This window comes from Myxine glutinosa, chromosome 12, assembly GCF_964187855.1.
Source record: "Myxine glutinosa chromosome 12, kmMyxGlut1.1, whole genome shotgun sequence".
Lineage (NCBI taxonomy): Eukaryota > Metazoa > Chordata > Myxini > Myxiniformes > Myxinidae > Myxine > Myxine glutinosa.
The window spans coordinates 1,491,616-1,516,427 of NC_136272.1; the positions used below are offsets into that span (position 1 = coordinate 1,491,616).

General features: G+C 45.1%; 1 protein-coding gene across 3 annotated transcripts in view; it reads left to right on the forward strand.

The window, feature by feature from the left end:
• Nucleotides 1-24,812, forward strand: part of PORCN (porcupine O-acyltransferase) — an 81,586-nt gene that overhangs the window by 51,869 nt on the left and 4,905 nt on the right. For all 3 annotated transcript variants that reach the window (XR_013621029.1, XM_068133398.2, XM_068133399.2), the window contains exons 12-13: nucleotides 5,987-6,050; nucleotides 11,000-11,082. Coding sequence is in view for 2 of the 3 variants with exons in the window: in XM_068133398.2 (XP_067989499.2) it covers nucleotides 5,987-6,050; nucleotides 11,000-11,082 (147 nt within the window). In the remaining variant the exon portion in view is untranslated. The remainder of the gene's footprint in view (nucleotides 1-5,986; nucleotides 6,051-10,999; nucleotides 11,083-24,812) is intronic.

Sequence of the window (24,812 nt, forward strand, 5' to 3'; positions counted from 1 at the left end):
CTACGACTTGATGAATGTAGCAGATGGTCTAGTAGCACCTGCAGGAGTAGCACACGACCTACGACTTGATGAATGTAGCAGATGGTCTAGTAGCACCTGCAGGAGTAGCACACGACCTATGACTTGATGCATGTAGCAGATGGTCTCGTAGCACCTGCAGGAGTAGCACACGACCTACGACTTGATGAATGTAGCGGATGGTCTCGTAGCACCTGCAGGAGTAGCACACGACCTACGACTTGATGAATGTAGCGGATGGTCTAGTAGCACCTGCAGGAGTAGCACACAACCTATGACTTGATGCATGTAGTAGATGGTCTCGTATCACCTGCAGGAGTAGCACACGACCTATGACTTGATGCATGTAGCAGATGGTCTCGTAGCACCTGCAGGAGTAGCACACGACCTACGACTTGATGAATGTAGCAGATGGTCTCGTAGCACCTGCAGGAGTAGCACACGACCTACAACTTGATGGATGTAGCAGATGGTCTCGTAGCACCTGCAGGAGTAGCACACGACCTACGACTTGATGAATGTAGCAGATGGTCTAGTATCACCTGCAGGAGTAGCACACGACCTACGACTTGATGAATGTAGCAGATGGTCTCGTAGCACCTGCAGGAGTAGCACATGACCTACGACTTGATGAATGTAGCAGATGGTCTAGTATCACCTGCAGGAGTAGCACATGACCTACGACTTGATGAATGTAGCAGATGGTCTAGTAGCACCTGCAGGAGTAGCACACGACCTACAACTCGATGAATGTAGCAGATGGTCTAGTATCACCTGCAGGAGTAGCACATGACCTACGACTTGATGAATGTAGCAGATGGTCTAGTATCACCTGCAGGAGTAGCACATGACCTACGACTTGATGAATGTAGCAGATGGTCTAGTATCAGCTGCAGGAGTAGCACACGACCTACGACTTGATGAATGTAGCAGATGGTCTAGTATCACCTGCAGGAGTAGCACATGACCTACGACTTGATGAATGTAGCAGATGGTCTCGTAGCACCTGCAGGAGTAGCACACGACCTACGACTTGATGAATGTAGCAGATGGTCTAGTATCAGCTGCAGGAGTAGCACACGACCTACGACTTGATGAATGTAGCAGATGGTCTAGTATCACCTGCAGGAGTAGCACACGACCTATGACTTGATGCATGTAGCAGATGGTCTCATAGCACCTGCAGGAGTAGCACACGACCTACGACTTGATGAATGTAGCAGATGGTCTCGTAGCACCTGCAGGAGTAGCACACGACCTACAACTTGATGGATGTAGCAGATGGTCTCGTAGCACCTGCAGGAGTAGCACACGACCTACGACTTGATGAATGTAGCAGATGGTCTAGTATCACCTGCAGGAGTAGCACACGACCTACGACTTGATGAATGTAGCAGATGGTCTCGTAGCACCTGCAGGAGTAGCACATGACCTACGACTTGATGAATGTAGCAGATGGTCTAGTATCACCTGCAGGAGTAGCACATGACCTACGACTTGATGAATGTAGCAGATGGTCTAGTAGCACCTGCAGGAGTAGCACACGACCTACAACTCGATGAATGTAGCAGATGGTCTAGTATCACCTGCAGGAGTAGCACATGACCTACGACTTGATGAATGTAGCAGATGGTCTAGTATCACCTGCAGGAGTAGCACACGACCTTATTCATCCTCGATCGGAAGCCCAAAAGGCACTTGTTGCATATATTAAAACGGGAAACCTGCCCAAGGTAAATGTACGCACCATGCATGAGGCAAGTCAGGTAAAGACAAACAAATTATTCCCAAACAAGCGAATGCAGAACGTGCTGCAGTAATTCTGATCCTCAAAAGAGCGCTACTTGAAAACGAGCGTAGAAATACACAAATACAGATGGTAGAGATGAATGCGACAGCAGAGATGAGTCAGTATCCAGCAGCAATGGCAGAAAGGAATGGAGACAATGAAGACATCAACCTGCGTACAGGTAATAAGAGTGCACTGCTGAATATTTTCAAGAAGAAGTTACAGCTCCAGGAATTGCCAGTGGAAATAACATCCACTAACCGTGTAACTGCAGTTATTGTTGATGTCCTGGGATTCATCAGAACCCATAAGCCATTTGAAGATTAAATCATTTGAAAGTATGCTGATCGACTACTGGGAATGAAAAACATCCTGTGTCGAGTTACTGTACACCTGGTAGATGACAGATACGATGGCTTGAGTGGAATTCGAGATAAGAATGGGAGAAGTTTGCCTAGTGGATGCCACAACCGACGGAAGGATGCTAAGAAAGAACATCAAATGAGGGAAGACGTATTGGCAAACGCTCGAAACAAAATGAAACTTCTCCGGTTCCTGTTTGGCAGATGGTCTGAGGACCTACCAGAGCCTCCCATGGGCCTAACACTTGTCCTATCTGGTGGATATGGAGGAAGAGAAAGAGTAGTCTTACTTCCTTCTCTCCTGGATAATACACTCGAGCATGGTAATATTGAACGTCTGTCGAGTAACCACGAACAGTCAGACACGAGATTGTTCGTACACATTTATAAAGTGTCACAAACGGGATGAAGATAACCCTAATTAGAGGATCAGGCACAGATATTGTCGTTATTGCGCTCCATCAATATCCAAAACTGGCCAAGATGGGACAGGAGGAGTTGTATCTGGAAGCACAAGGCTACTTCATCCCAATCCATACAGGATCACGAGCCATCTCGGAGAATATAACAAGGTCACGTCCCCTTATTCATGCTCTTGGCGGTTGTGACACCAGTAGCTTCTCTTTGGGCAAGGGGGAAGAAACGATTCGGGAATGCTCTCGCCATGCACAATATCGAGTCTGTGATTGCTGGAATATGTCCTGATTTCGAAGGACAAAATACAATTCCAGATGAGATCGTCAATGGTGTGGTGAAGATTGGAACAGAGTTGGTCAATCGACTACATCAACCTGTGGGTGACTTTCCTGATCTTGACAGCTTGCGAGTACACCTTTACGCTCCAAAGGCCGATCTGAAATCATTACCACCTACCGATGACGAATTCTGATTGCATGTTCTGCGTTCCTTACTTCAGGTATACATATTGTTGAAGGCTGATCACCAATGGTGGTTATTGCTGACCCATTCAAGTTTGGATAGACCTCTCACTTCAGGTATACATATTGTTGAAGGCTGATCACCGATGGTGGTTATTGCTGACCCATTCAAGTTTGGATAGACCTCTCACTTCAGGTAGACATCGGGGTGAAGGCTGATCACCAATGGTGGTTATTGCTGACCCATTCAAGTTTGGATAGACCTCTCACTTCAGGTATACATATTGTTGAAGGCTGATCACCGATGGTGGTTATTGCTGACCCATTCAAGTTTGGATAGACCTCTCACTTCAGGTAGACATCGGGGTGAAGGCTGATCACCAATGGTGGTTATTGCTGACCCATTCAAGTTTGGATAGACCTCTCACTTCAGGTAGACATCGGGGTGAAGGCTGATCACCAATGGTGGTTATTGCTGACCCATTCAAGTTTGGATAGACCTCTCACTTCAGGTAGACATCTGGGTGAAGGCTGATCACCAATGGTGGTTATTGCTGACCCATTCAAGTTTGGATAGACCTCTCACTTCAGGTAGACATCTGGGTGAAGGCTGATCACCAATGGTGGTTTTTGCTGACCCATTCAAGTTTGGATAGACCTCTCACTTCAGGTAGACATCGGGGTGAAGGCTGATCACCAATGGTGGTTATTGCTGACCCATTCAAGTTTGGATAGACCTCTCACTTCAGGTAGACATCGGGGTGAAGGCTGATCACCAATGGTGGTTATTGCTGACCCATTCAAGTTTGGATAGACCTCTCACTTCAGGTAGACATCTGGGTGAAGGCTGATCACCAATGGTGGTTATTGCTGACCCATTCAAGTTTGGATAGACCTCTCACTTCAGGTAGACATCGGGGTGAAGGCTGATCACCAATGGTGGTTATTGCTGACCCATTCAAGTTTGGTTAGACCTCTCACTTCAGGTAGACATCTGGGTGAAGGCTGATCACCAATGGTGGTTATTGCTGACCCATTCAAGTTTGGATAGACCTCTCACTTCAGGTAGACATCTGGGTGAAGGCTGATCACCAATGGTGGTTATTGCTGACCCATTCAAGTTTGGATAGACCTCTCACTTCAGGTAGACATCTGGGTGAAGGCTGATCACCAATGGTGGTTATTGCTGACCCATTCAAGTTTGGTTAGACCTCTCACTTCAAGTAGACATCTGGGTGAAGGCTGATCACCAATGGTGGTTATTGCTGACCCATTCAAGTTTGGATAGACCTCTCACTTCAGGTAGACATCTGGGTGAAGGCTGATCACCAATGGTGGTTATTGCTGACCCATTCAAGTTTGGTTAGACCTCTCACTTCAAGTAGACATCGGGGTGAAGGCTGATCACCAATGGTGGTTATTGCTGACCCATTTAAGTTTGGATAGACCTCTCACTTCAGGTAGACATCTGGGTGAAGGCTGATCACCAATGGTGGTTATTGCTGACCCATTTAAGTTTGGATAGACCTCTCACTTCAGGTAGACATCTGGGTGAAGGCTGATCACCAATGGTGGTTATTGCTGACCCATTCAAATTTGGATAGACCTCTCACTTCAGGTAGACATCGGGGTGAAGGCTGATCACCAATGGTGGTTATTGCTGACCCATTTAAGTTTGGATAGACCTCTCACTTCAGGTATACATATTGTTGAAGGCTGATCACCGATGGTGGTTATTGCTGACCCATTCAAGTTTGGATAGACCTCTCACTTCAGGTAGACATCTGGGTGAAGGCTGATCACCGATGGTGGTTATTGCTGACCCATTCAAGTTTGGATAGACCTCTCACTTCAGGTAGACATCTGGGTGAAGGCTGATCACCAATGGTGGTGATTGCTGACCCATTCAAATTTGGATAGACCTCCTCGAGTAATGGTGTAAAGTCCCTGCTGATGCTTCGTGCTGCGTGCCCTCAAAATCTGGAAGCAGAGATGCTGAAGGACCTGCTCTTGCAAGAAGAAACAAAATCCATGTGACTCAATGTGCTTATGCAAAGGACAGGCTGAAACTTGTTCACATTCTGCTCTCGTAATTCAGGAAACTGAACTTGAACTGTAATTTCAGATGCTAATCATAATACTTTTATATGTGTCATATTCTTCTTCTTCGTCTGCGCACCCTGCTATGCATTTGGAAGAGATCCCAGGTGAACGGGTTGTATGAGATAAAATTTCACTACACACGGGTATGTGAATCATGTAAATTACACTGTGGTCAATTTAAAATTGTAGGACGGACACTCGGACAGGCACATTATATAATTAGACACCATTTGATAAATAATAAAAATAAAATTGTTTGTTTAAAAAGTATTTATTCAGCAAAGAGTATGTCGGTCACCCAAGTACAATATGTGGAACATTCCAAGAAAAGTATCATACAGGTAGAAAAAGCAGCCTTGATGTTTGGTTTCCAAATGGGTCCGATTTTGGGATGGTACCTATTAGCTTCCATGACTATTTTATATGTCCAAGACATGACATTTTACATGCACAATGATCAAATTGCCAATTGTATTTTGCTTCCCAACAAGGAAAAATTACCAGAACACGTATGGAATAATTATGGTATCGATTAAGGAACATTTAACAACGACCCTAATGTTGTGCTCGAGAGTGACCACAAAAATGGCCGCTTAGACGAAGCTCACGTTTTGGTCAAATTAGACGTGCTTGCAGGATCGAAATTCTCTACACATAATCCAAGTGCAGGAAGCACATATCCTGCAAATAAACCTGGGAAGCTAAGGGGAGGCCGACCTGGAGGGTAAACCCAAATTTCCTGCCTTGGCTCCCGTACTTTCACCCGAAATATCAACAGATGAGTTTGTACTTTCCAATATATTAAAGAGAACATTTGTGCTGCCCCTTCTTGGTAGGGTTTGAGCTTCCACCTGGGCGCAGTGCTGCTTTCCCTCGGACTTGTGACGTACACGGAGCACGGTAAGGTATCTATCTATAATTCCAGTAATCTCTGTGTGTGTGTGTGTGTGTGTGTGTGTGTGTCTGTGTGTGTGTTTGTTTGTCTGTGACCGCTGTTTCTCGACAACCACGGGTCCGATATACTTGCAACTTGCCAGGTATATTGCTGGGGACCCGAGGATGTGCCTTTTCAAGGTTTGAAATTAATCGGACAAGTAGTTACCGAGCTATGTCCAAAAAACGATTCAACCAATCAGAGAGCAGCGAGCTATCACGTGTGCGGAACGTGGCGAACAGACTCTGCCTCGGACGGCACATTTGAGAGCGTATTCATTTATTTCACAACTATGTTGGCGCTATGTTGGCGTTAAACTATGTTTTAAAACTAATAAAAACTAATTTGCGATTCTTTCGCTTTCCTGCGCGTTTGTGCACGCTATGGCGATTTCTTTACCAAACTCCGCAAGCCGTTCGCTTTGGACCAAACCATTTCATGTAAATAGAGGGGGGGGATTGTCACCGTACTCGCAAGCCGTTCGCTTTGGACCAAACCATTTCATGTAAATAGAGGGGGGGGATTGTCACCGTACTCGCAAGCCGTTCGCTTTGGACCAAACCATTTCATGTAAATAGAGGGGGGGGATATAATTTTAGATATAGATATAGTACGGGCATGCCCTAGTATTTCCAATGACAGCTTTCTGCTCCACAATGCTTTCTATAATATTAAAGTGCGTCGATGATCAATGTATACAAAGTGACTTTGCACAAAATCAGTTCAATATTATTCATTCCAAAGCCAAAGGCATGGGAACTTTTCCTTTTCGTTGAAAATATAAAGTTGAAAAATTACAGTTCCTGTGCCACATTTCCTTTGCGGCAGAATAAGTAATAACCCTGCGCTCGTGAAGGAAAAAATGGAGTTAAGCGATCGGTGTGTGTGTACGTGTGGCGTGCGGTGCGTGCATGTCTGCATTAAAAAAATTCCTTTTCTTGGCAACGGTTGGTTGGACACGTAATTTTCACCATAGGAGCACCTCCACCTGCAGAATTTTTTGATTCATAATTATGACGTCCTCGGTCACATGTTACATACGCCATCTTGGAAAAACGTTGCACCGCTATATATCCGAAACCACCCAAAATAAAAATCGAGCCTCATTGTCAAGTACTCCCCATTAGGCTGTGTGCAGCAGGTGGACAAAGCAGCTAGAAATCGGTTTTCGTTCCATGTCTGAGGTGCAAATTTAAATTTTGCACATGTATGGACAACTATATGGTGGACTCTGGGTAAAAAGTTCTCCATAACATATCTGTACAACACGGCGCTGTGCGGTGTTGAAGTTTGATACCGGGGTCCAAAAAGCCCAATTTTGACAATTCAGCCATTTTCAAGGTCTCGTATCTCCAACACCACAAATACATGGTTTTATTGTACTTTGTGAACTTGAAGACTGGATAACATACTTTATCTAGAACAATGCAAAAGTGTCACCAATATGCCTCCGCATAGTCCCACAACGGGTATATATGCCATCGTTCACTGTCCTAAAAATAAAAAGGTTTGATTTTAATCCCTTTCGCTGTTTTCAAGTATCACATTTTTACCAGCCATGACAGGTTTCACATTGATCAGTGAAGCAGTTTCAGAGAAGGGATTTTTTAAAGTATCGGCTTTCAAGCTAATATGGCTGCCACACCATGTGACGTATGACCTTTAAAATGTGCATATGTATGGGTAGGGGATTACGTTTGTGAAGTTTGGTGTTGATCGAATAAGGTTTGTTTTTCTATCCAAGATGGCTGCCAAACCACGTGACCTACATCATAATTTTCAAACTATATGCAACAATAGTGTTAGATGATATTTGTAAAATTTCGCAACGATAGGGTGAGTGGTTTCAGAGATATAATTATTTAATATTTTATTTCAATCCAATATGGCTGCCACACCATGTGATTAATGATGTTTTCGTGATCATTTTTTAATCGCCATGCCTAGTCAAAGACACACGTAAAGTTTCAAGTCGATCGATTTGGTGGTTTGGGAGAAGATGTTTTTTAAAGGTTTTAGGTTAAATCCAATATGGCTGCCAAACCACGTGACCTATGATGTTATAAATTTAATATTTCAATACAAATGGGTCACAGATCATGTGCATTCAATTTCAGATTTGTAGGATAAGGAATTCGATTAAAACATTTTTGGCTGGTATACCACTTCACTTATGATGTCATCATTATCAGGCTTTTGTTCCCCATTGGGATATTGACAATGTGCCAAGTAAAAAAAAAAAAATTCCATTGAGCGGTTTCCGAGAAATAAGTTTTTTCATTATTTGCTTTTAATCCAAGATGGCTGCCATACCACGTGACCTGTGACTTCACAATTATCATATAAACATTCTGCATGGGTGCAATCCAACCCTGAAAGTTTCGTCTCAATTAGACATATGGTTGCTGAGAAAAACGAGGTTTAGCGGACAACGGACGGACGGACAACCAGAAATCTTAATGCCTCCGGCGACTTCGAAGGCGGAGGCATAAAAATTCTAAATGCGAATAAAAAGTTATCCTTGCTTTATAAAAATAATTGCCATGGCTGAAACACAGTGATTTTTAGCTCACCTGGAACAAAGTTCAGGAGAGCTGATGTGATGGTGCGTCGTCAGTCAGTCAGTCAGTCCGTCCGTCCGTCACTCCTTCAGTCCATAAACACTTGAAACTTCTCCGAAACCGCTGATGGAATTGCGACCAAATTTGGCAGAAATGGTATTTGTTGTTGTCGTGAAAATGATCCACGACCTCGCTCCAAGATAAGAGGCTTTATTGAAATCGATCTTCACATCCTACACAGATAGACAAATAATCTCATAAGTCCTACAAAGCATATAAAAGCATATACAACAACATGCATTTTAAGGCCATTTTCTCTGCTGGAGCGGGGGTTAGCCATATAAAAGCATATATAAAAGAGTAAAGCTTTCTAACGCATAAGCCATCAATCACAGTCTCTTCTTACCATGATAAACCAGCACTCATCTCTGTATAACTCATTCAGATTGTAGAAACCGCCTATCGCACACACAAAGCGTTCGCATATAAATAGGCAGGCGAGACGTATCACGCCTCCGAGCATCCTCTTCTTCTTCCTTTTTATCACAGTTGTGTTGTGACAAAAGGTTGTTCACGGCATGAAAAAAAAAAATCTGCCCCTGTGGAGGTCTCCGGGCAAAATCGGTATTTGCTTTCTTCTCAGAAACTACATATGCAATTCTGATGAAACTTGACCACAACCTTAATCACCTGTGTTGTACCAAAGTTTGTTCCTGGCATTAAAAAAATTGGGGTCTAAGGTGGTCTGTGGGGGGGGGGGGGGGGGCTTGCCCCCCAAAATAGTGTTGTGTGACTACCCTGTAGTGAACACCGCAGGGTGCCACGCATGACCAAACGAGCTTAACACTCCAAGGTGTTTAATCAAAATATAGTGGAGAATACGCGTGGGGGGTGGGGGGGTGGGGGGGGAGACCGAAGAGCGCTTACCTTCACGGATCACACCAGCAGTCCTCAAACCTGCAATAATCAACTCACACAACACAGGCTTAAAATGTACATGAAAATGCCGGCTTTATTAACCAGAGTAGGCCTCCCACACGAAGCGAACGAGCTTGGCGTGCAGCTCGCTCTTCCAGCCGTGCCCGTCCTCACGATCTCTGCACGGAAACCGCAGCTCTCCGTCCGCAGTTCCCCTCCTCACAACCACTAGCAAGATCTTGGAACATGACCGCTAGCGATGATGCTTCCTTGCGCAAGAGCAATAGCGACCGTTCACCAACAAAGCCCGGTCCCAAACGATAAGAGAAAAATGTCAGCACACGACCGTTCACCACCGGACCCAAAACGAGAAGGGCGAGAGGACGTCAATGCCGAGAGAGCCAAAATGCGACCGTTCGCAATGAGATCCAGAATCAGAAGAAGCGAGAAGGGGAAATTTCCGCCGCTTCAACTATTTTGTACACGCGGCTCTGACGTCATCCGTGCCTGCTTCACCAATCCCATAGTCCCTTCTTACCAGTCCTCTGTGCTAATCAAATCCCTGTCCAATCACTGCTCTTTGGGCGTGTCTCCACAGAGCTTTTGTGCCTCTGCGCTCACCAAGTCAGTGTTATCCACGGTAATGCTTCATGCCTGGTTTCCAGTTGGTTTTTAATTAGTGCGTTTCAGGGGCGATTTCTTACTGTAGTGCGGTGTCATAAGGTAGGAAGCCGGAATGTATTCCGTTGCCCGGAATAGTCTGTAGTGCGGTGTCATAAGGAACATAGGAAAATATTACAGAGGCAATTACAAACAGGGAATTAATTACCCATAATCCCTCGCTAATTAACAAGCCCAACCGCCCTGATGGGGACAAAGATACAAGCTTACCCGACATCCGATCTACACAAATTCCCTACTTATGATACATCGAGGTTTCTTCTTCTTCATGACAGTCGGAGCACTCTAATCGATGCAATCTACCTGGACTAAGGTATCCCCAACCCCCACAAACGTAACAATAGGTATTTGCTTTTTTCTCAGAACCTACACACACACACTTTTGATGAAACGTCACCACAACCTTCTTCATCAGTGATGTACCAATGTTTGTTCAATTGATTGGAAAAATTGGGGTCTGAGGAGGTACATGGGGTGGGAGGGGGTGGGGGGTTGCCCCCCAAAATAGGTATTTTTTTTTCTTTGTTTGTTTAAAGTCTTATGATTATGTTTGTATGATTCTACATGCTGTCCTGTCTTCTAGCAAGCATTGAAATTGGTTTAAAATACCTTTAGTCCGTGCAGTATACTGTTTATTCGACCAGGTGAGTGCCAGGGTTATTGCCCCTATGTTTATTTTTCTTTTGAATTAACATTTGCACCAGTGTTTTTATTATTTTATTTCCAAAGCTTTGGTCGTTGTGTTGTCTTGACAGTGCTGAGGAGGAAAATTGCCACAGTGTTAAATGCTTGCGTCCTGTCCAGGAAATGTACACAGTGCGAGCACCAGCACAAGTCGGTAAGTGCAATGATTTCTTATGAAAGACACTTGAACAAACAAATAAATATTATATGCAGGAAAGACATTTCCACCCATGTAGCGTACTCCACCTGCTGTGAATGTGTACAACAACCCACCACTCAAGGAGACAACCAACAAAATGCACAACAAACAAACGATACCATTAACAAGTATGGTGCCACTCTAGGTGGGACTCTGTCTCCTCAACCGCCGGACAGAACGAGTTCAAAACTAGTTCTTGTACTCGGGGTGTGGGTTCTAGACGTTTTTAAAAAACCTCGCCTCCAGGAATTCTGGATGGGGGAGGATCCCAAGTCTTTCTGCAAGTGTTGACAGATAGTGCCACCTTTTGGGTGCCGACATTACACGTCGTAATAAAAACCACCATCAACGTCACTGAAGTGGAGGAATTAACCCCTCCATAAGGAAGAATTATATGCTCGTCGTAATAATAATATTAACAAGTACAGATATATTCCAAGTTAACCGCCCCCGTGCCAAATAAATAAATATCCTCTAGCGCGGAATTGCCGGACACCTTTGGCGCCCGGAAATACCGATTTGCAGCTCATAGAGACTGTATATGGAGGGAGAGGTGTACAATAATTGATTTATTAATTGCATAATTAAAATAAATAAATAATGATCATAAAATATTTTCTTAATCAATTGGCTCATAGCATACCTAAACCACTAGTGCTTCATCCGAAGCTGTAACTTTTTGAAAATTAATTAAATAACTTATTAATCAGAAAAAAAAATTCCTTGAATAATCAATAAATAATGAATCGATTAACTGATTAATCAATAAATCGAAAATATCCTTGATAGCCACATCACTTGGTCACTGTCATGTCCAAATATCAGCTTCCTCGCTCAAAAGGTGCCTGAGATATTGGCTAAATGAGAAAGAAAATAAATAAATGATGAACTATAATGGCACTCAGTAGAGAGCATACCTCCACCAGGTGAACCATTTATGTTTTGTATCCCAGAGTAGACCAGAAAATCACAATACATTGCCAATATACCATCCACACCCCACCTCAAATGGCTGACATGAAACTTGCCAACCCTTCTCCCATCACTCTGCCTCCAGCTCACTGTACTTTTTCTCTTCCCAAGGTACAGACAATTCCCCTAATATGACCTGTCTTGTTGCACCTGACCAAATGACAATGTCAGGTCGCAACCTTGTCACACATATCTCCTCTGGGAATACCGATTGTGGCTTTAGGTCTGCCACCACCTGCCAATCACAAGCATCTGACAGCCCTCTTGCTTTCCACCTCCTCCTCTTTCCACCTCTTTCCACTTGGCCCTCTTTGACAAACCACTCCTCTCCCCCATCAGTCTCCTTCTCCACTCTTCTCTCTCTCGACCTCAGCACCTCTTGTTGCACCATCTGCACCACCACCGCCAGCACCTGATCATGTCGCCACCTGTATCTTCCTGCTGCCAATGCTACTGAGCAGTGAGCATGCACTCAGTGCATGCTGCACCGTTCCCACACCTCAACACAAATAACATCTCTCCTCCTGCAACAACCTCTACAATCTCAAGTTTACTGGTGACGGAAGCACATCATAGGGTGCCCGCAACAGGAAACTCAACAATATTGGCTCCATCCTCCAAATCTCTTGCCACTTCAACATCCTCACCCGCACACCTTCCCACCTAGTCCAAACACCTTGCTGTGCCTGACCGACTGCTTTCACATATCTCCCCTCCTCTTCCTTTCTTCTCACCTCCCTCTCAACCATCTTCCTCCTCTCTTTCACACGTTTCCCCATCGCTCATGCTTCATCTACCCCAAGCCATGCTTCCCGTGCTGTACCATCCCCATGACCTCCTCCTGTTGCAACCGCTCCTCCATCTCGTCCACCTCTGCTCTTGCAATCCACTTCCGACTTCCCTTCTTCTCGGGGAGAGCATTCTTTACACTTCTCTCGAACCTGCCATGCCTCCACACGCACACCATCACACCATAGACCAACATCTCCCACACGATCACTCCCACACACCTTCCAAGCCTGATGGATCCTCAACCCTCTGATGGATCCGAACTCACGTCCACACTGCCACCTTACCAGACTTGCATCCACAATCCTTTCTCGTTTGTCAACATCAGTATAGGGGTCTTTATACGTTTTATCTGTCCATTTGGGCCCATCTTCCGCCCCACCTCTCGGAGAGCCCTTGGGGTGTTCTCTATTTTTCACCAACACTGTAAATTATGGGTGCCACACAATACAAACCATGCAGCTTGGCAAAATGGCTTACAAGGCCACCTGCCCCCGACGCTGTCTCTCCAGCATCACCAGCCTATTCCTGGTCGCCACCCAGTCTTTCCTGGGAGTCACTGGTAGCACCAGCACAAACATAATTTCAAAACACACCTGGTCACAAGTGTGCCCCACTGACCGGGTCCTCAGTCGAGGTCCTCGGCATCATCCCGTTTCAGCCCTTCAACCTCGATATGGTCAGCTAAGGTGGGCCAGCAGGGGCACATACGCCTCCACATGCAGCAGTACATACCCCCACCCCCAGCCAGTGAGAACACAGACTACAACAACAAAACCTCCTACAGATTATATCATGGCCTCAGCGTGATTGAACCACAGAGAGAATTCAGTTTCAGCATTTGACCGGAGTTGAGTGAGCGCGTCCTTCTTGTCGTCAATCATAGAGTATGCCTCCAGCACATCCATGCCGTTGTGTTGCAGCTTGTGAGCAAGGCCCTTTAAAGTATGTCGGCTGTTCTTCACTGTAATTAATACTTGACAACAAACTGAAAAGACGTCGGTGAACTCAGAATTCCCTGTGCAAAACATGCGGTTATGACGGTCCCACCCCCAGGAATTCTCATCACCGTCGGGATTTACAATCCTGTCCAAACAAATGCAGACAAATGGATATAACTCTTCGACTGTCTCGTAACAAGTATGTGTCTCCACCCACCTTGTCTTGCACAGACCTTGTAGTTTTTTTGCTGAGGTTTCCTCTTCTTGCTCAGATAAGGTCTTTTCAAGGTACCGTTGTGTCTTGGGTGAGTTCTTGAAAAATCTATAAAGCTCATTGATGGTATCAATCATATTGCGAACCATGGGTAGTCTACATGCTGCTGCGATAGACAAATGTAGCACATGACTGTTGCAGTGAGTGTAGAGCGCCAAAGGCCGGACAGCTTTAATCTGCGCTTGAGTTCCGATTCTGGATGACGCCATTGATGATGCACCGTCATAGCTTTCCCCTCTTGCCTGACTGATGTCCACACCTCTTCTGAATAAACAATTTATGATGGCCTTTCCTATAGCTTCCCCAGTAGGCCTCTCTGGCTCTACGAAATCAAAGAATACTTCTTTAACTGAAGGTTGTGAGGCCAGGGTGTCGAGGAACCGGAGTGAAATACTGAGACTTTCATGGTGGAATGAAGCTCCGTTACCTCATCGCCTATGATGGTGAAAAATCCTCCCTCCTTCAAACACTTGGTCAGTCCGTCTCTAATCTGGCCACCAATGATCTCTTTCACTTCGTTCTGGAAGGTCTTAGAGGTACAGCGAGCATTCTTGTTGCCACTCAGCAGATGCTCCCGTAAGATCTCATCGTTTTCAGCAATGTGACTCAAAATGGCGAGGAAATTTCCTTTGTTTGAGATGTTGTCACATTTCAGCGAATTGTCTCGATTCTGAGTGCTATGTCCTGCCGACCGCAGAGCAGCACCACACCGACAATTTGTCCGAGGATGTGTAGATTTTTTTTCATAGTTCAATTTGTTCAATTTCATAGTTCAATTTGAAATCAAATATGATATTCTGTGGGTCGGATTTCGGACACTTTCCATCAAATCATTAGCAGCAAGCATAGCTTGTTTATGGTAGTTAAGTGAATCGTGTTTCGCCAGTGCACCGTCTGTACCAGTTGCTTTCCGTAGGTTGGTTACGGGTGATCGGACTAGCACCCCTGACTTCATTTGATCATTTTTTGGAGGGAACATGACACAGAACTTACACATCCCACCTCCAAGTACAGAACTGTAAGCCAACCATTTGTAACGATCGAGCCACTCTCTGCGAAAATTCAGCACGTATGAACCATTTTGTCCCTCATGGTTGATCCGTTGAACACACAGGGAATCAAAATGTTGTGGGCAGTGATGCTCGTTTAAGTACTTGATTTTCTCGTCACCTGGAAGCGACTCGATACGAACATTATCGGCCACAATATCACCGACATCATAAGCTGGCGCGGCCTGTACGCCTTCCAACACAGGCACTGATTTGTCGTTTGTTGCATCACTCACTTTAAGAGTGTTTGTATTGCCAAGGGGATCGGAAGACGTGGCTGCTTCATTACGGCGTACTCGTACCTCTGGTTGGGCCTCAGGTGCTGGTGCTGCGGTAGGCCTACCCGGTGGGTGTTGTGCCTCATCTGTTATAGTATTGTCTGTCGCAGTGATGGACGAAAAGAAGTCCGTAATCTGCCTCTTTTTTGGATCTTCCATGACGCTCACTCGTTTTGACTTTTGTCTTAAGACAAAGTAAGTGATCCGATGTTTGTCGATATGATACCTCTGTAGACCGCAATGACCAGTTTCCTCGGCGCTCAGCAATGCATTATTGGATGGACGAGTCCACTAACGTGCTCGACGAGGGGTGTTGACAATAGGATTGTACTATTAGTCAGGTTCACTATGTCAATAAATTATATTTCGTTCAAAATCATGGTAGATTAGCAAACCTATACATTTTTGGAAAGGTTATAGCATAATGAAACTAAAACTCAATGTTTACATTTGGAGAGATACCTGTATGGCGGCCATTTTGGACTTTCAAAATGGCCACTGTAAAATACATATTTTGTTCTATTTCTGCCTCTAATTACCCTAAAAACTTTTAAAAATATACTAAACCTATATTTTCAGGGACAAGAAATCCAATGAAAGTATCAAATTAGTGCTATGGGGAATGGTAAGACACGAATCAAAGGTTTTGAATTGCAAAATACTTTCTTTATATTCGCGATAAGTTGCATAATCAAATACATGTTATCATTTTGTACAGGCAGTTAATAACATCAAAATGTGTCACAATAATTCATATCACCAAACATACACAGGCAGTCAGCAAAATCATATATACACATGCAGTCAGTATAACTTCACATCTACACAGGCAGTCAATGACAAAATATACACAGGCAGTCAATGGCATCAAACATACACGATTACAGAATATGCCATTTAGAGTTCGTCATCACCGTCCTGTGTGTCGTATCCGACAATATAGTCCGCATCGTTTTCACAGTCCGTTCCACACAAGCAAAGGTCGGTCAAATTGATTGGCAAATCGAATTGGACGAATGGTCGATCAACAACATGCATTTTAAAAGGCCATTTTCCCTGCTAGAGCGGGGGTTAGCCTTGCGGGCCCCATGACAATCTTCTCCATTTTGCCCTATTTTCTGCATCTCTCCTTGTTAACCCCCTTGCCCGCATTTCTTCTTCCACCATCTTTAGCCAAGTCTTTCTCGGTCTTCCCCGTCTTCTACTTCCTTCTACATTCATTTCCATCACTCTTCTCAACCAGTCACTTTCATCCTTCCTCAACACATGACCAAACCATCTCAACCTGTTCCTCTTCACAGCGTCAATCACAGGCTCTATTCCCATCATCTTTCGCAATTCATCATTTGTCTTCCTCTCTCTCAACGATACTCCGCACATCCGTCTAACCATTCGCATTTCCACCCTTTCCAACCTTCGTTGCTGCTCTACGTTCATTACCCATGTCTCGCTCCAATAAATCATAACACTTCTCACACATGCAGCATACACCTTTCCCTTCAGCTTCAACGACACTCCCCTCATCATCAGCACGCCACTCAATTCCCGAAACCTCTTCCATGCACATCTCACTCGAGCAACCGTTGCCGAGTCTGATCCACCTTCTCCATTCAGCATGTCTCCGAGGTAGCAAAATGTTTTCACACCTTCCAGCTTCACACCGTCTCCAAGATCCAACTCAACATTTCCTCCATCTGCAGCTCCCTCTGTGCACACCTTACATTTGAATGTAGCTGCCACACTGGTTAATGACCCTCTCAGACCACTACATTTTTGATGAACCCACTCAGCGCACATTGTACACTGAATGGAGTTCACTCCGACACCCTTCCTACACACAGCACAGGGCCACCTCCCAGTTCTTTCCACCTCACCACATGCTTTACCACTTGCCATCACCTTCGTCTTTCCGATATTCACCTTCAGACCTTTTGTCTCCATACATTCCTTCCACGTGTTCATCTTTTCCTTCAGTCCATCCATACTTTCCGCAATCAACACCAGATCATCTGCATACAACAACTCCCACGGTAAACCCTCCTTTACGTTCTGAGCCAGCACCTCCATCACAGCTACAAATAGTAGTGGACTTAGTACCGACCCCTGATGCACTCCCACCTTCACCTCAAACTCACCACTGTTCCCGTCCTTCGTCCTTACAGCTGTGCGCGCTCTTTTGTACATTGCCATCACTACTCTGATCAACCATTCCTCCACTCCTAACTTCCTCAATGCCCATGTCAATACTTTGCGTGGAACCCGATCGAATGCTTTCTCCAGATCAACAAACCCAAGAAACAACTTCTTCCTCTTCTCCATGTACTTCTCCTGCAACTGCCTCACAATGAAAAGCGCGTCTGTCGTTCCTCTTCCTGGCATAAATCCAAACTGCATTTCGTCGATCTTCACTTTCTTCCTTATCCTCCTCTCCAACACCCTTTCCAATACCTTCATTCCATGCTCCAATAACTTTATCGCTCGGTACGAGCCACACTCCAGAGGGTCACCTTTCCCCTTGTATAGAGGGACGAGGGTACTCAGTTCCCAATCCACTGGAATGCGGCCTTCTTTCACCACCAGATTACAGATCTCTGTCATTCTCTTCACACCCCAACTTCCTGCTGCCTTCAACATATCTCCCACAACTCCCGTCGGCCCTCCCGCTTTTCTACCCTTCATTGCTTTTATCGCTTCCTCAACTTCCTTCTCAGTTATCTTCTCTGCCGGTCCTAAAACTGGGTTACTCTCTATGTTGCCATCCCATTCATTCTCTGTATTCAACAGCATTTCCATATATCTTTTCCATCTTCCTTTAATTCCATCTGGGTCGACAACGATTTGTCCCACTTCATCCTTCAAGCAGCTCACCCCCATCACATCACACCTCTCTTTCGCTATCTGCTTTGCAATCCTGAATACCGCTCTCTGACCCTCTTCCGAATCCAAGCGTTCTCCGAACATTTTCCTACATGCCTCCTGCGCCTTTGCTACCTCTTTCTTTGCAGCCTTCCTGGCTGCCTTATAACTTTCATGCTCTGCTGTTTCTGCTCCCGTACCCTTCGCCTTCTGCCACTCCTTCTGCCACTCGAATCCGATGAATCGGATCGAATCGATCGAATTGGTCGAATGGTCGAATGGTCGATCGAAGCGATTGGTCGAATGGTCGAATTGGTCGAATCGAATTGGTCGGAATTGGCAAATGTAAACATTGATTTTCAGATTTTCCATGTCATAACGTTTCCAAAAATGTATGGGTTTGCTAATCTACCATGATTTTGAACGAAAAAACATAGTGAACCTGACTATATTGTGAACGTACCCCACGTCGAGCGATTTAATGAACTCGTCGACATAGCACATGAGTATCGACCCTGAACACACACGGATAATTGACACAAACATGAAGAGAAATTTGAATAGGATTTTCATATCAGTTAACTGAATTCAAGCACCAACTATTTTTGAGATCAACATAGGTCAAAAGGTCAACATATGCCAAAGGTCAACTACTTTTTTCGAATTTCTAAAATCCTCAATTTTCATCCGATTGACCTGAAATTTGAAAAGGACTTTCGTATCAGCTTAGTGAAACCAACCACCAACAATTTTTGAGGTCAACACAGGCCAAAAGGTCAACATAGGCCAAATTTCTAAAATTGTCAATTTTCATCAGATGAACTTAAACTTTTTTTTTCTTCTTCTTTTTTTTTGTATACCGAGTCGAGGCTCGTGAAAGAGCTAACATTTATCAAACAAACAAATCAAACAAACAAGCAAACAAAGTATATAAAAAGGGGAGCGGTCGACAAGATGGGGAGAGAAGGGGAGGAAGCACACAAACACAACATTTGAGAGCAGGGACATCGGGAGATGTTTTTGGAGGGAGAGGGCCTGGGGGGAGGTAGGATAAGTATAAAACGCAAGGACACCAAGGACTTCCAGGAAAGAAGTCAAAAGTCACCTCAAAAAAGTGGATTTGGGGTGAAATTAGCGGGGGTAGAAAAGATCAAGGTTTTGGATTGGGGAAGATAAGAGATGGTGGTGAACAGCCGTTTTAAAGACCTGGAGGGAGGAGTGGGATTGAAGAGAGTGAGGGAGTTTGTTCCAGAGGCGGGAGAAAAGAGGAATGAAGGAGTGAAGGTGAGCAGAGAGTCTTGATTTTGGCAGTTTAACCATAACAGGGTTGCAGGCAGATCTTGTGCGACCTGCAGGAATATTTGTGGGACAGAGCTCAGAGAGAGCTGGGGGAGCAAGGCCGGAGAGGAGTCGGTAGAAGACGGAAAGACCACCAACCTGCCTGCGGTGATTAAGTGAAAGGCCCTCGGAGATAGCGTCATCGCGGGAGATTCCAATGATTCTGAACGCTTTGGTTTCAACAGCGTGAAGACGAGCTAGGTGTGAGGCAGGAGCACCGGCCCAGAGGGGAGAGCAGTACTCCATTGAGCTGCGGATGAAAGCCTTGTATGTGGTGAGGAGCTCAGGTGTGCCAAGGAAGGACTTCGCACGACGGAGGATGCCCAGTCGGCGACTGGCTTTGGAGGCCAGCTTGGAAATGTGGTTTTCCCAGGAAAGATCATGGCAGATAGTGAGACCCAAAAGCTTGAGTGACAGAACTTCTTGGAGAGGATTATTCAGAAAGTAGATGGGAGGGTTGTCCAGTCGGTCTTTTCAGAGAGACATCGTAAGAGTGTGAGATTTGTCAGGATTGAAAGACATGTTCCACTTGTTTGCCCAGTCTGTGATTTTGTCCAGGTCTGCAGAGAGTGAGGAGGCTGCAGACTGCCGATCTGAAGGATGAGGAATGGAGCGGCAGAGAGTGGAGTCATCAGCAAAGAGATGGAAAGGATTTTCAAGAGAGTCAGAGAGATCATTGATGAAGACCAGAAAAAGCACAGGGCCCAGAACACTGCCTTGGGGAACTCCAGCCTGAACAGGAAGAGGAGATGAGAGAAACCCATTCAGGGCCACACGTTGACTACTACTAGAGAGGACGTCCGCCAGCCATGCGTGGAGATTTCCATGGATACCAAAGGAGGAGAGTTTGGTGAGCAGAGCGGGGTGCCAGACCGTATTGAAGGCATGCGATATGTCGAGGGAGACAGCTCTAATTTCCTGTTTGGCATTGAGGACCTCCATCCATTGTTGAGACAGCAGAAGCAGCATGTCCAGAGTACAGTGACCTTGTCTGAAACGAAATTGATGATCAGAGATCAAGCCATTGGAGAAGAGGAAAGATTTCATATCCGAAGCAATGATGGATTCCATGACTTTGCTGATAATTGGGAGAAGGCTGATTGGTCTGTAGTTGCTAGGATCTGTTTTTGCACCTTTTTTGTGCAAAGCAGTGATATTGGCAGATTTCCAAGCAGATGGCAGTTGACCTTGAGCAAAAGAGAGGGTGAAGAGAACAGAGAGAGGGAGTGAAAGAGCGGAAGAACAGGATTTTAGGACCCGTGGGCTGATGCCGTCAGGTCCAGTTGCAGAATCAGAGTCGAGGGTTGACAGAAACGTTTCCACCTTGTCAGGAGGAAAGGACACGGAGTCCAGGAGCAGCTGGGTACGACTGGGTATGGTGGGTACAGAGAGGGATGGGTTTGGGACACAAGATTTAGAGGCAAACACAGAGTTGAGGCATTCAGCTTTTTCACGTGCGGAGTCAGCTGTGTAGCCGTTTGAGGTAAGGGAGGGGATGGAGGGGGAACAAACACCAGAAATAGATTTGACCAGACGCCACCAGGATTTGGAAGAGGGAGACAGATAAGAGAGTTCGGTCTTGAGAACGGAGAGATATTGTTTTCTGGCTCTCCTGAGGGTGGACACACACTTGTTTCGGGCTTTGTGAAAGGAAATGAGATTTCCTTCCGTTGGATTTGCTTTCCAGGAGACGAAGGCAAGTTGTTTCTGGGCAACAGCCTCACCACAAGATTCCGTGTACCATGGACGGGAGGAAGGGTATGACAACTGAAGACGAGATGGGATAAATCTGTGCATGAGAGAGAGCAATTTACTTTGGAAGAATTCCCAGGATGAGTTGATGTCAGAGGTGGTAGAGATGGGAGACCAGTCCAGATGATTGATAGCTGCTTGAAGACCGTGCCAGTTGGCCTGAGTGAAATGCCAGACTCGTCGATGCTGAGCAGGCTCCCTGAGAATGGTCAGAGAGATGTCCACTTTAACAAGCACATGATCAGATGATCCGATTGGAGCAGAAGAAGAGCAGCAGACATTTTCAAGGAAGTTAGTCATAACCAAGTCCAGAAGAGAAGATGTTCCGTTGACTGAGATCCGGGTCGGGAAATTGACAGATTGTGTCAGTCCCAGTGAGTCGCAGAAGTCCTTTGCTGAGGAGCCATGGCTGGTGAGAGAGGTACCCACACCCAGCCAACTGGCATGGTGACAATTGAAATCACCACATATGAGGAAGAGAGAGTTGGGATGAGTAGATAGAAGTTGGTCCATATTATTAGACAGCGAGATGTCGATGGAGTCATCACTGTTTGGTGGACGGTACAACACACATATGAACAAGAGGTGGGAGCGAAGGGGAAGCCGTAGCCAGAGGTATTCCTGGCGGTGAGGTGGAGAGAGTACAGTGCAGGGCGAGTGAGGAAGAGAGTTTTTGATAAAGATAGCAACCCCACCTCCAGGACGAGGCTCAGGTCTATCATACCGGAGGAGGGAGTAACCCGGGAGAGATACTAAGGAATCAGAGACATCATGAAGGAGGAAAGTTTCTGTTAAGCAGATCACGTCAGGTTTGTCAGAAGCAACCTGTATGGAGAGATCAGTTAAGTTTGAACAAAGGCCCCCGATGTTTGAGGTCCATACCGTTAATGAAGAGGAAGCGGGAGCATCGGATACAGAACAGGGGGGAGGAGGGGTAGGGTAAGAGGTGGAAGAGGTAGGGAGAGCTGTTGAAGGTGTGTCAGATTTCAGAATAGCTCGGAGAAAGGGAAGGATGGGGCGGACAAAAGGTTTGATGGTGATTGGGTGAGGCACAATGAGGTGTTATTTGAGGAGGAGGAAGAGCGAGGCAGAAGGTTGGGGGAGATGGAGGTGAGAGTTGGAAGGGGGAAGAAGTGGGGAGGACGCTTTGAGGAGGGGGAGTGAGAGGGGGGAAATTGAGAAGAAATGAGGGTGGGGTGATTTGAAGGGGAGGGGCAAGGGGGGAGTTTAGAAGGGAAGGGACAAGGGGAGGGATTTGAAAGGGATGGGATATGGGGGAGATTTGGAGGGGAGGGGTGAGGGAGGAGTCTTGGAGGGGAGGGGTGAGGGGGTAGTTTAGGAGGGAGGGGGAAAGGGGGGAGATTTGAAAGGGATGGGTAATGGGGAGGATTAGGAGGGGAGGGGAAAGGGGGAAGATTTGAAAGGGATGGGTGATGGGGAAGATTTGGAGGGGAGGGGTGATGGGGAAGATTTGGAGGGGAGGGGTTATGGGGAAGATTCGGAGGGGAGGGGTGAGATTGGATTTTAGAAAGTGTACGATTAATGGGAAACGAACATTTATTGCAAAATGAGTTTCTTGTGACCTTCGAGTCAAAAATACGTTTAAGGACGCTGGATGGAGGATGGAGTGCATGGGAGTTTAGGGAATGTAGAAAAAAGGCACTGAAAGAGATGGAATTTTTTTTGGGGATGAATAGATTTGGTGAGCAAGTCGAAAGCAGCCTTTTAAAGAAGAAGAAGAAAAAGGTGTTATAATATACGACGGAATACAGAACTTGAGGGGAAAGTGTAAACATTGTAAGGTTAATAACAGTGAAAACTATCTGGGGAAATGGGGGAGAAACACGTGGTCGAAGAACGAACGAATGAATAAGAACGAATAAATGAATGAGAACAAAGAAGAAGAACAGAGAAGGAAATGTTTTTTTTTTTGTTTTTTTTGAGTTGAGATTTACACAAGGAAGTAGGCTATGGGGTGAAAAGACTGGGAAAAGCAGAGAACGAAAGTTATTGGAGCACAAACGACGGACCGCCGAGAGAAAAACAAAGCCTCAAGGTTGGACACTGTACAAGGCCTCAAGACACGACACGAATTAACACGATGTTCTATACAGGTATGAAAGATTTGCACCGAAAATCTTCCTCGGGACACAATATACGTACACACACCATAAAATAAATACAGTTATCACGAAAATACAATTGTGAACAATTACTTAACTTCAAGCGTGCGTGAAGGTCGGGACAGCTTCGAAAAACCGTGACTTACCCCACAAGATCTCACGAGATCTCCTTTGAAGGAGATCTTTGACGACGACGATCTTTGAACTTTGAAGACGATTTGCATATCAGGTCACTGAATTCAACCACTAATTATTTTTAAGGTCAAAAGGATGATCTACTGAGTGCAATCTACTTTGTTCTGTTTTTCCAAGTGTCGCTCTATGAATGATTTTTCATTTGTTTGTCTGTCCGCTCACTTATACTTGCCTACAGGTCACCATTTTAAACCGATCTTCACGAAACTTCACCAAATGGTAGAGTTCGTTCATGGTGCAACATAATTCTATTAATTTTTTTAGGTCAAAAGGTCAACATAGGCCTAACGTCAACCACTTTTCTTCCGATTTCTAAAATCCTCAATTTTCATCCAATTGACTTTATATTTGAATAGGATTTACATATCAGCGAACTGAATTCAATCATCAATTATATTTGAGATCAACATCGGCCAAAAGGTCAACATCGGCCAAATTTCTAAAATTGTCAATTTTCATCCAATTAACTTAAAATTTGCAGACGATTTGCATAGCAGGTCACTGAATTGAACCACCAAGTATTTGTGAGGGAAAAAGGTCAACAAAAAAGGTCAACTCTACTGAGGCCATTCTACTTTGTTCTCTTTTGTCAAGTGTCGCTCTCTGAGTGATTTTTCATGTTTGTTTGTCTGTTTGTGAACAAGATATCTCAAAAAATTGTGGACGGATTCGGACGAAATTTGGCAGAGAGGTAGTGCATGTCACAAGGACTGATCGATTAGATTTTGGTGAAAATTTGAATATGGAATCGGATACGAGAATTATGTAATTTTTTAGTGATTCTTTACCATTGAGAGATCGGGCAAAAAGCGATATACAACAACAACAACAACAACAACAACAACAACAACAACAACAACATGCATTTTAAGGCCATTTTCCCTGCTAGAGCGGGGGTTAGCCTTGCGGTCCCCATGACAATCTTCTCCATTTTGCCCTATTTTCTGCATCTCTCCTTGTTAACCCCCTTGCCCGCATTTCTTCTTTCTTTACCATTGAGAGTTCGGGCAAAAAGCCATATATGACATGATATTAAAAAAAGATAAGGACGAGTTATGACTAAGCTTGGTGGACGAGTTGGTTCGGTGACGAGAACAAGCCGATTCGATTTTGGTTCA